This window comes from Micropterus dolomieu, linkage group LG18 (assembly GCF_021292245.1).
Source record: "Micropterus dolomieu isolate WLL.071019.BEF.003 ecotype Adirondacks linkage group LG18, ASM2129224v1, whole genome shotgun sequence".
NCBI lineage: Eukaryota > Metazoa > Chordata > Actinopteri > Centrarchiformes > Centrarchidae > Micropterus > Micropterus dolomieu.
The window spans coordinates 29,566,510-29,579,101 of record NC_060167.1 but is presented as its reverse complement, the minus strand read 5'-3'; the positions used below and the strand labels follow the sequence as shown (position 1 = coordinate 29,579,101).

At 41.1% G+C, this 12,592-nt stretch overlaps 1 protein-coding gene across 1 annotated transcript in view; it reads left to right on the top strand.

The window, feature by feature from the left end:
- suclg2 (succinate-CoA ligase GDP-forming subunit beta) overlaps positions 1–12,179 on the top strand; it is a 118,116-nt gene extending 105,937 nt beyond the window's left edge. The window contains exons 10-11 of the mRNA XM_046028941.1: positions 1,618–1,738; positions 11,103–12,179. Of these exons, the coding sequence (XP_045884897.1) occupies positions 1,618–1,738; positions 11,103–11,215 (234 nt within the window). The 3' untranslated portion in view covers positions 11,216–12,179. The remainder of the gene's footprint in view (positions 1–1,617; positions 1,739–11,102) is intronic.
- The last annotated feature ends 413 nt before the right edge of the window (positions 12,180–12,592 follow it).

The following is a 12,592-nucleotide window of genomic DNA, read 5'->3' as shown; positions in this document are numbered from 1 at the left end:
TAATCATAATAATAATAATAATAATACATTTATTTTATTATTACAAATGCAATATGGAGGTCCTGATTTTGTTTTTCATTTTAACATCTGCGTTGTGATCACTCGCAGTTTGGGGCTAATGTTTGCCTGCCTTTTTCCCCTTGTTTTTTGCATTCCTGGTCACATCCCTGTGTGACATACTTAATCAGCATGAAACAGTTCTCTGTGTGTTGACCTAACAGCTAGCTCAATTCCTTTGCATTGCGTCTAAGTCTTAATGCTGCTGCCTACATCTGTGTTTGTTTTGGAGCTCTCTCCTGGTCTTGTGTCATTCTCTGCTGTTTATAAGGAGATGCTCATTTGGATAGCACATAGAGGACAATGCCGTGGCTGTCGCTCTGATAGCTATCCAAGTCCTTGATCTTCTCTCCCTGTAAACATCATTACCACACTGAAAACATACACATTCACAACAGACGCGAACACACGCACGCACACACCCACAAGCTGCTCATCCAAATCGGTGCTAACAGATTAGCAGTGATTATAAACAAACATGGAGGATTAATCCTGTGTGCTCTCAGTCTACTTTTCCACAGAGCTAGCCAGGGTAATTACCAAGTGCTAGATAGATTGTTAGTGTAATCTCACACACACACTCACACACACTAGCTGCCTTGGTTCACTTCTTAGGGATATCAGTTTCATGCTCATTTTGTAAGAAAGTTGAAGATCTGTGAAACTGCAAGACAGAGCTGAACAAACTGGAGTTAACATAATACTGACAGTGAGATTGTTTAGCACAACTTAGCGTGCTCAAAACTCAAAGGGTTGTTCCTGATAGCTGTTAGGGAAATGTGGGATCGTGAAAGCAACAGACATCTTAACATTTGCAAATGATAACTATTCCATTTGAATTACAAAGTCAATAGCACTGTGTGTGTACTTATTTCTGTATCATTCTTTTACTAGCCTGTATTCTTAACCACACATGGTAGATAATTCCATTTTAAAGGCTATTGTAAATATGGTGCATGGCTCATCCACATTAGAAGGTGTGAAAACTAGCTTCTATTGTTTTTCATGTCACCTCTTCCCATTGATATATTGCCTTATTATTTATTTATTTTTTGTTAATGTTGCCTCTTTCACCTGCTGCCACCCTCTTATCTTCAACCATACACCGCTTTATTCTGCCTGAAAGTGTGACAGTGTTGTATGGCCTCTGGGTGCCGACCTGCTGTACACAAAGTTGGTGGTGAGGCCGTTCTACTAAATGTTTTCCTCAGTAGTGAGATTTCAAACTAAAAATCTGAACAATTCTTTTTGCGCTGATGAGGTAAAGCGTGCTTCCAGCTGTACTCGACATATATGTCACTATGTAAAGGGATTTGTAAATGGTTGACTGGCTTCATTTTGGACAGACTCCACCCATCATGAAGAATGCTTTTGCACTATACCACTTTCCATATGCTTTTCAGGGCTCTGTGCTAATGAAGTGCTCTCACAGTTCAGTGCATGTCGCACAGATGGTAAAGATTAAAATGTGTAACCATCATGTTATTTAGTTTTCTTTTTTGTTCTCAGGTGTGTCTCCATCACTGGATTTAATCATTTATTCATTCTCTTCTTTCACAGGTTGAGGCCATCCTGGTCAACATCTTTGGTGGGATCGTTAACTGTGCCATCATTGCCAACGGCATCACCAAGGCCTGTCGAGAGCTGGAGCTGAAGGTGCCGCTGGTGGTCAGGCTTGAGGGTAGGAATGTACACACACACACACACACATAAAAACCCTCTTAGCAAGCTGGTCCCCACTGACACTCAATACAATACCCAGACAATACACAATGTGGGTCATTCCCGTCAGAAACCTGGACCATTGATCTCCGTCTAGCGTGAATTGAAAGCTCTCGCCTTTAATGAGGATTTCACGATACTGGTTAATGACACTGGCCATAATACTACAATTTAAAACCAGTTCACACCTCTAGCACTTGTCATCCATTTTGATGAGCTTTTCCTTGACATCTAGGGGCTGAGGTAACCAGCATCTCTAATGGGAGCTTAGACATCATGCAAACTGAATTTTAAAAAACTGTTTTTAATCACAGTGTCTTCAAATACTTTTCCCAACCACTGTTATGACTGTGACCATTAGCCCCATGGCCACAACCCATATGGCCTCTAGCTTCAACTTCCATGGAATAAAGCATACAAATACAGGCTAATAATGACAGAAAATGTAGCTATTTATATCTAATTTAAAATGTTATAAAGTGGCAATATTATATATTTTCAGTGTTAAAAGTGTAGCAGGATTTAAAGCACCTCTTTCACACATTGTTTTAATCTTTGGAGCCATTGTGTTGCTGCTCTCTGGAGCCTATCCATCTTCATTGTGGCCCAGTGTCCTAGTAAGAACAGCAGTGCAATTTCTCATACGTGTCACATTTTGCCACACCCGTCATTAGCACCAGCTAGAATACCAGTAAAGACTGCACTGATTGGCTCACCTTTCACCTGTATATGCTAATGAAACCCGTTCAATTGTGTACGTGTGTGTTCATGTGTGGGATGGCAGCAGTGACTCCTGGAGGCATGGGGCCAGTTGGTGGTTAGCTTAATTGTCAAGATCCTGCTGAGTGGTGTGCCTGGAGCAGAGAGCAGGGGTGGTGTGTGTGTGTGTGTGTGTGTGTTAGCCCTCAACACTTCATACTGTATGTCCTCACACACTCTGCTAATATGGTTTGTAGGTCAGGGCATGTAAGCATTTTCTAGAACCCAACTGTGCACAAAGGCACATCAGTGCAGTATGGACTGTTGAGAGCTGAACAGAGGAACAGATTGGTTGTCAGATTAACAACTAAAGGATGTCTTCTCAGTCAAATAAGGCCTATTAAGCCATACACGCCTAGATAGATAAATTTAGCAAAGGTCAGAGTCTAGATTAACGTTAACATTTATTCATTTAGCTGACGCTTTTATCCAAAGCGACTTACAATTGCTATACATGTCAGAGGTCGCACGCCTCTGGAGCAACGAGGGGTTAAGTGTCTTGGTCAGGGACACAGTGGTGGATGGGTCACAGTGGGGAATTGAATCCAGGTCTCTCACACCAAAGGCATGTGTCTTAGCCATTGCGCCATCACCCCCCCAGGATAATCACCAAAAAACATTAGTGAAATAACTTTGCACCTGCAACCATACTGAAGCAAATCAAAGCAAACAAATCCCACAAATTTACGTCCACAAAAAGTTAATACAGAAACAATGGTGCCACTTCAAATCCTCAAGGTCCAAAATAGGTGTGTATCTGTGTAATTTATATCCACAGTCTGTCTGCATGTTGCTGATGGACCCTGTGGCTGAAGAGTGAGTGCACATCTGTTGAAATGTGTCACCATGGAAGCGACTGGATTGCCAGTTGAAATAGACTCTTAATTAGTCACCACACATTTCTCATACTAGGCCATGTTATTCAATTTGACTCACAAACAGGCTGAGTCCAGAAGGTCACTGTTGGTGGTCGGTCCAACCACGTTTTCCTGGCCGGGGCCTAATCCAAGCTTTTGCTGTGGGTCATTACATCCTGGGCTGCAGTCTTGTGGAGAAGATTGGTTCAGAATCAATCAGCTCAGCTTGCTAGGCTGACCACAGGGCAGTGAGAACGGCCCGGCGCTCTTCAACAGGATCAAAATGGATTAACTGGCACACTTTTAATTGGGAAGGCTCTTTTTAAAAGGCCTGGGTTGATTGCATTGGTGGAGAGTTATGTATTCCCATATGTGGAGAAGAAGGACCGTGTGGTCTAGATGCTGATAGGGTTGCATAAAGTGTTTATTGTGGGCTGAGTCATAACTACAACACAGCCCGTTGGCTACAGTATTAACACTTACATTCATACATTGCTAATTCATGCTATATCTTCAGAATAGACATACAGACACATGTGTACACACAAATATTTAATGTATTGATAAGAAGCGATATCTGACGAAATACTGTACTGCCCCCTTTGGCCACAGTGTGGACATGGACTTGCCCCGGGAGGATGCTGTCTACCACTATGGGAAAAATTGCCCTTAAATAGCCCTCAGGGTCTCGGGGAAAAGGTGACTGCATTCGCTTAACTTTGCTCCCTGGCCTATTGATTTGATGAGTCATTCCCTAACTGTCTGTCAAACAGTGGTGGCAGTTTGCTCCTTAAAAGGAGATCTGGCCATTTACTCTCCCATTTAATTAAAAAGAGATGCAAGGTCCTATAGTAAAGTTGAGATGGCCCTTTCAGTCCTGACAGTGTCATTATAGCTAAATAATAATAGCTATCTGCTGCTAACAGATATGCATGTACACACACACACACACACACACACACACACACACACACACAATGTTTAGTTGTAAACAGGGATCATCATTTTAGGAGCAAGGCCGGTTGTCCTTAGGGTGTCCATTTTTTGTAGATAATTATTTAACTTGAGGGTTAAGGATGATTTTATTTTTATTATATCTTATATTAAATATATATTCTAATTTGTTGATGCTAATTACAATCTTGTTAATAATGAATGAACCATTCGTGCATAACACTGAGTTCAACATTATAGCATATCAGCCTTTTTTTTTTATATCCTGCTATATGCAGGCTGTGATTGGTTGGCTCATGAAAAGTGAAATGTTGTATCTGATATTGGCCTGATATGGACTCAGATAGATTTCTGACTGTATAACACACTACGGTTTCTTGTCATCTGTAGGCAACTGGTTGTTAAGTAAGGTGCAGCTGATTGTCATGTACTGAAATACATCAGTCCTTTTTACATGCTGACAAATTCACCATTAACTGAACTGTATGTTACTCTTTGCTTCTAAAAAGCACCTGACAAGAACCGAATATGTCATGAGAATGAATGCTGACATTTGATTCAGATACACAAAAACTGAATACAGTGATGTTATTTGTTAATACAATGAGGGTCTTTATCAGAATCAACATGGACAAATGACAAAATGAAAACTGTCAATGTCAGAGATGCTCTTTAAGTCTATTATACTTAACTATAGTGGGTGTCTCTCTTAAACAGGAGTCTAGACAACATAAGAAACATGAAAACTTTGATTAATGACTGGCTAGCACATCAAAGGAAAAGCTTCTGCACCGTTCAGGGGTATCTCACGCTGCGTTCAAATGAGAAGCATTTGATGTTTGACACGCAGGATGAAGGAGGGAGGAGCAGGACTTTTCAGTTTATTGGCTGTGAAGGGAAAAATTCTCACTGTTTGGTACTGATTATTATGAGGATTAACAATTCAAGTCAGAACAAGTCTGATGACATTCAGTGATGAAAGAAGATGTTTTTACACCAGTTATTCAAGGTAACTGAGATAGCATGCCACCAACCCACTGGTATTTGATATAAATGTGACATAAATTCTGTTAAAAGGTATAATGTCTTTGTCTCTTTAATATTGAGTGATATTATGGACCGTTTGGGGGAGGTATACGTACAGTATATACATATACAAGGTGCTGGAAAAATCCCTCAAAGATTTTGGTCCATATTGACATGATAGCTTGACACAGCTTCTGCAGATTTGACGGCTGAACATCCCCGTTCCACCACCACATGCCAAGAAAATATCCCCCACACCATTTCACCACCAGCAGCCTGCACTGTTGATACAAGGCAGCATGGATCCATGCTTTGATGTTGTTTTTGCCAAATGTGGATCCTACATCTATATGATGCAGCAGAAATTGTGACTTGTCAGACCCGGGCAACATTTTTTCAATCTTCTATTGTCCAATTTTGGTGAGCCTGTGTCAACTGTAGCCACCCACTTTTACACTGCCTTATTTCCCGGGAGTATTGTGCCAATATGCCAGCTTGCTGCACTGTATGGAAGGTACAGTGCCGGTTAGGGGAGTCAGATTTGTTCCGCCTCTGAGACGAGAACGTTGGTAGTAACAGAGCAGGGATGATGTCTGTGTGAAAAGCCACAGCCTGCATGTCGCTGCTGTATTACACATAACAGTCTTTTTCTACTCCGTTAGTTCCCGAAAGCCGGGTCACTATGTGAAAGTGCACATGGTTGCGGGATTTTGCCACAAACCTTTGTTCAGTATGAATGAGTGAATGCAACATATTGGCGGATATTCTTTCCGGGTTTATTTCAGGGTTTCTGTTCAAAAGTTGCTTCATTTTCATCTTCTTAGTTGACAGGAGTGGTACCTGATGTGGTCTGCTGTAGCCCATCTGCTTCAAGGTTCGACATGCTGTGCATTCAGAGATGCTCTTCTGCATACCTCAGAGAGTGGTTATTTGAGTTGCTGTTGCCTTTCTATCAGCTCGAACGAGTCTGGCCATTCTCCTCTGACCTCAGCCAACAACAAAGCATTTTCACCCCAAGAACTGCCAAAAACTGGATATTTTTCAAACCATACTCTGTAAACCCTAGAAATAGAGCAACCGTTTCTGAAATACTGAAACTGGCCGGTCTGGCATAAACAACCATGCCACGTTCAAAATCACTTAAATCACCTTTCATCCTCTTTCTGATGTTCGGTTTGAGCTTGAGCAGATCATCTTGACCATGTCTAAATAGGCCTTATGTTACAATCACAGTAGGAAAAGTATAGGTATAAATAATACGACTGATTCTTGTGCATGCTGGCTTACTGTCGCACTGTCATAGCTTACTGGGACAGCTGAATAGAGCAGAGCCATCATTAATGTTATTAGTAACACCTGTTCTTTTCCTGCTATGACGAGTCAAAATGTCTGCAGTAAAAGCCTAGTTCACACTACACGATTTTTAGCCCGATTTGCCGCTCGGCGACCGTCAGGCAGTGATCAGGGGTAAATCATAGGGGTGGGAGAAAAAATTGATACAGCATAGTATCGTGATATTTGCCATGGCAATACTGTATCGATACACTGATGCCAAGTATCGATATTTTAGTATATAAATTGCAGATGGGAGTTTTAACTTTTTGGTACTAGAATAATAAAATCTATTGCTTTTTTAGTCCACTACAAAACTTAACAGGACCATATAGAGGACTGAAAAAGTGATATGAACAAACAGAGAAATGTATCTTTTTAGATAAACAGATGTTGACAAAGTTTGACTTTAGGGACCTAAGTGGAAGTTGGAAAAAGGTAATAAATTGCAATATATCTCAATATATTTAAAATCGAATCGCAACATAAATATCGTGATAATATCGTATTGTGGGGCCTCTGGTCGCCAGTCGTTATGTGTGAACTACTCAACGACGCATTAAAACAGCTCCCCGACACATTTCTGACACATCGCTGACGTCTGCCAGATATCAAGCATGCCAAATATCTGGTGGAGTCAATGAATTTTATTGTATTTGTGTTGTATGTATTGTATGTATTTGAATACCGTTACGACACTGTATACACTTGCATAGTATGTGAATTTCGACAGGGTTGTGTTGTCTCAAATCAAACACGATGCACACTTACCAGAAATGACGATCGCAACATTTGACCACTTCTTCTTCTTCTTTTTAATGAGAAACGACATATGGTTATCACCAACATTTGACTGCGATCGTCACCCACCAAAATATGAGCCAGCTTGTTTGCTCACTTGTAAATTGTATTGAAAATGTATAAAAATGAACATACTTTTACTTGCTTGTGTGTGCAAGCGCAACCACTGAAAGTTTGAAAATAAGTTGGTGGTCCCTCCCCTTCCGCCACGTAGTCAAGATGTCGACCAATGAGAATAAGAAGTGTCCCGCCTTCCATACTTTTTTTGTGAATGCACTTATGCACTCAAAATAGCAAGTATAAGTATGGAGTGCGAATTGAGACAGCAATAGCTAAAGTTTACTAACATTAGCCACCATTAGCTACTAGTCATACTAGACCAAATAAGGCTGTAGGAACAAAACCTCTCAGTGTGCTTAATTGAGCAAGGGTGTGTAGTCTTATGTAGTCAGCTATTCATTCTGGGATTATAGACACCGAGACTATGGCATAGTCTTCTCTTATCAGATCTTAGCGTCACTGAACTCAGCTTGTTTGGACAGAATTAGGCACACATCTAGGAGCTGCAGCATGCACAGAACTCCTCTGGTGCAAGTCTTTGGCACAGCACCAAGCCCTATTATCTTGTTGAAATATGGTGGCCTGTAATTGACTCACACATTACAGTGACATTTTCACAATAGTCACAAGGAAGCTTGCTAATTAGAGCGGAGATCCAACAGAAATGTGTTGTGAAGTGGCAGTATATCACATGGCAAAATACTTAGCACTGCCTGGTGTTTTTTGTTTTTTTGGCTTGAACAGCACGTTTAAAGACTCGTAGCTGAGCTGTGTTGTTCAGGCTTGTCAGCTGATCTAGAGTTGAGCAGTTTGGACAGCACTCAGAGTTGTGGAAGGTGGTGTGGATTGGGATGGAATTTAAATTGATGCTTATTAGAAAACAAAGTTACGAACACACAAGTTAGCCTGAAATCTCACTTGCTCTAGTAATTAACAGTCATTGGTACTGATGAATAACCCCATCACGCCCTGGAGATAGTGTACAGTGTGATCATTTTCTACTACGTGACAATAAAAATCTTTCATTTTGCACCTAGTTAAGGCCATTCAGTTAATTGCATGAATTTCATTTTTAAATTAAAGTATGTCTTGGTGTGAATGCCCCACATGTGTGCATGCATTATCCTGTGCACTGCATGTCTCTGGGTCCAGGCTGTGAGTAGGTCTCTGGCAGCACCTAGTGGCTGCAGGTGAACACACACATTCATACACTTGGCATACTCCCCACACTCACACACACATTCGCACACACCTAGTGATGCTGTATCCATCTGGGCTCTGTACTTGCCTCTGCTGCTGTGAGCTATCAGTGCTCCCTACTGCTCAGAGTGGAACTGCAGCCAGCTCTCTCTCTCTGTCTCTCACACACACATATGCAGAAAAAGACCCACGGAAATACATGGTCTTTCCTTTTTCACTGCCACAGAAGTGTGATCCCCCCCCCACACACACACACACACATCACATGGATAACACAGGTATTATATAAATAATGCCGCACACACATTATTGCTTCACATGAATATTAATGGGAGGAAAAGGAGCAAAAATGCACGTGCTGTTTACTTTGCTGTGTGTTGTTTACTGTATACACTTTCCATAGGCATATTTGTCTTTACAGAATATCTCTTGCATTATGTATTTGCTGTGGGCATAAAAGGCTGCTTCTCCCACAGTTGTATGTCCTGTTGTTTCAGGTTTGTTGTGCCTTTGTTTTAATGATCAGATAAGCCTGTCAGTATGATAATATGGATCCCAATGAAATCAGCATATTGAATGGAAAGCATGCAGTATATTTCCCTCCTCTCTTCACTTTGAGTGACGTCACCGCCAAATGAGACTATAGATTTATCTGTGGACAGAGGCTATTCTATGCTATTTGAAAATGACTTGGGACACCCAATCCCCTGTTTATGTGCCAGAGCAAGGTCTCTTCCTGCTCTTATTCTAATTAATTACATCACCGAATTGATTGTTTGGAGTGTGGGCCTGCAGAAATGTGTTTGGAATGACTTATTATCTGGCTGGACAAAAGAGATGAAATATTAGGCGTTAAGTGGCGCTGGTAATAGAATTCCTCATGAAAGGTCTATTGATTAGGGTGGCCGGGCCTCCGGAGAATTTCACATACCATGCAGTCTTAATTACACAGCAGCCAGCAGAGCTAAGGTCAACCTGTAAGCGTCTGAGCATGCACACACACAAACAGCTGCACCCTGCAACTAATGATTATTTTCATTATCGATTCATCTACACATCATTTTTTCAGTTAATGGTTTGGTCAATAAAATGTCAAATGACCATCACATCATCAAGTTCCCAGAACCCGTGGTGACTTTTTCAAAAGACTTGTGCTTATCCAACCAACAGTCCAAAAACTATACATATTTGCTTTACTGTCATAGAAGAGTAAAAAAAACTTGATCAATTAATTGTTGTAGTAATGCATGTAAAAAATAGAATGTCTCCAATATGTAAATGAGGAGCTAACTAGATTATGGTTTGGCCAAAATGGTGCTTATTTGATTGATTCCTCAAACACAAGTATTTAAGTTGATATATTTAGCACAAAGTAATCAGATTACACAATTCAGTGTTACTTTTTCAGTGGGATATGATGACCTGACTGTTTGAACTAAGATGAACCTTTATTGATCCCGTATGGAGAAATTCAGGCGTGGCAGCAGCATAAAGACAGAAAAGTAATTTTAGATAAGTAGAGAAAAGGTAAGAAATAAATGAAAAAGAAGTAAAATAAAATAATGATGATGACTAACTGGAATAAAGATTAAAAAGTAATTAGGAATATATGTTTTTAAATCTATACCAGACCAGAGAGAGCAGAGAATTGTTGAGACCACATCAAATAGATTCTGTAAACGGCCTTTTCTTCTGCCATCATGTCTTCATGTGTGAAATCAGTAAATGCCACATAAACAGCTGGCTTTTGTTGTTTGAGCAGCGTGGGCGATTCTGCTTCACTTGACCTTTTGCTCTGTTACCCTCTCTCCCTCTCGTTCACTCCCTCTCCCCACCATCGTCCTCTCCTTCTCTGTGTCCTTCCGGCCAGTGCTGCGCCCCCTGCCCTGTGTTGTGACAGGCTTGTCAGGCTTGTGTTTGGCTGCGCAATGTGCAGCGCTGGGAGCCAGCCAGTTCAGTGAGCCTCGGGGGCTGTGGAGAGTTTCATCGGAGCGCGCTCTCTCTCTCGTTCTCTGGTTAGTTGCGGGTCTACCGGGGCATGGTCGCCACCACATCACCCAGCACCTGCTATACCCCTGACCTCACTGCAGCCAGGGGAACACGCAAATTGCCCTTTTGCCTCACTGACATTGATCACAGACAAAGCAGCTTTCGGATCAGCAGTTGAATTTGCCACCGTTCACCCATAACTCCAATCCGTCTGTCATCATGTGCATTGATTCCTCCAAAGGAGCTCTTCGTCTTTCACACAGTGTGGTTTTTAACCTTGTTAAGCTATTTTTTGTCATCTTATTTGTCTCGCCTCTTGTAAAAGTGTTTTCCTGTGTCTGCTAGGGACCAACGTCCATGAGGCCAAGAGGATCCTGAGCGAAAGCGGCCTGCCCATCACAGCGGCAGACAACCTGGATGACGCTGCCAAGAAAGCAGTGGCCGCCATCAAGAAGTAGAAAACTACCAATGTAACCTAAATACACTCTGTCCACCCATCACCTACATTCACAACAGCCTCAGATCATCACCGTTAGCCTTTTTCTACACATGCAAACCTCCAGGACTGTTTGTTTCAACACTGGCTTCCAGATAATACCAGATAATACTATTGCTAACTGAGCATCTATTTCACAGGTTTTGAGGTGCTGTATCACTTATACTCACTTCCCCTGTGTAGCGCAAATTAGCTTTGATTTGTTTTTCTCTATTAAGTGCATATTAATTTGGATGAATCACTCTCAGGATTGTTATTATTTTAAATCATGAAAGCCGATAATCTTGTCATGGAATATTATAAAGCTCTAGTGACCTTTGTCAGAAATTGGACAGAGCCCCAAAACATTGTGCATTCCATTTTCCAAGGCAAAATAGGTGGCTTTCTCTCTGCCTGTTGTGACATTTGTATGGAATATTAGTTAGAGACATCTCCTCCAGCCTTGGCTTAAGGCACAGCGTGACTGAAACGTGGGCTGTGAAAACATTTGATGGCTAAAACGAAAGGCAGCATTACAGCGAGCTGTAAACTTTGCATCAGTCAGTCTGTTTTTTTAGTGACTTAATTGTCCAAGTTAATGCAAATCCATTATTTCATTCGATGCCTTATCTGTGTCTCAAATGAGTTGGGTGACGTACCCACACTGTGAATTTTGTACATCATGTCTTAAACGTCTGTTTATCATTAACAGTGTGTTGCCTGCTTAAATCTGTGCCTATTTCATGAAGGCAAAAGGGTTTTGGAACCTATCTTGCCAACTCTTTGAGCCCCAGCACTACTTTCATACAGAGGTGTTCAGAAAACAACATCAAAAAAACAATTGTACTTAGCTTTTTTATAATCATGAAATGTATATTGACAGGATATCTTGAATACAGTGTGAAAACAGTGTATATAATTTCGGAGATTAAAAGCAAATATTTCAAGATTATTGTCTTGTTTCTTTGTTCACTTCACATTCACACTGTATTCTGGGGGAAAGACAGAAGCAGATGGAAAGTTAGAAAGATGTGGAAAGAAAGCTTCAGTCACTGTTTCTATGGGCTTTACCTGGAGAGTACATTTGCAGAATAAATGTAATGTCAGTAAGAGACAGCAGACCCTCAGCAGTTTGGACGTTTGTGTACCTTTGTGTCCTCACAACTGACTGAGCAAAAAAACACGGTCTAGACGTAGCCTTTGAATATACTGTAGATGCTTATTTCAAATAATTTAAGTACTCTTTGCCAACATCGCTACTGTGTTTTTGCCGTGTTTACTACTGTGTGTTTAGTCTGAAGGTTACATAGTCTAACATGTTTAGTTTCAAACCACGGTACAATTCAGTTACACAAACATT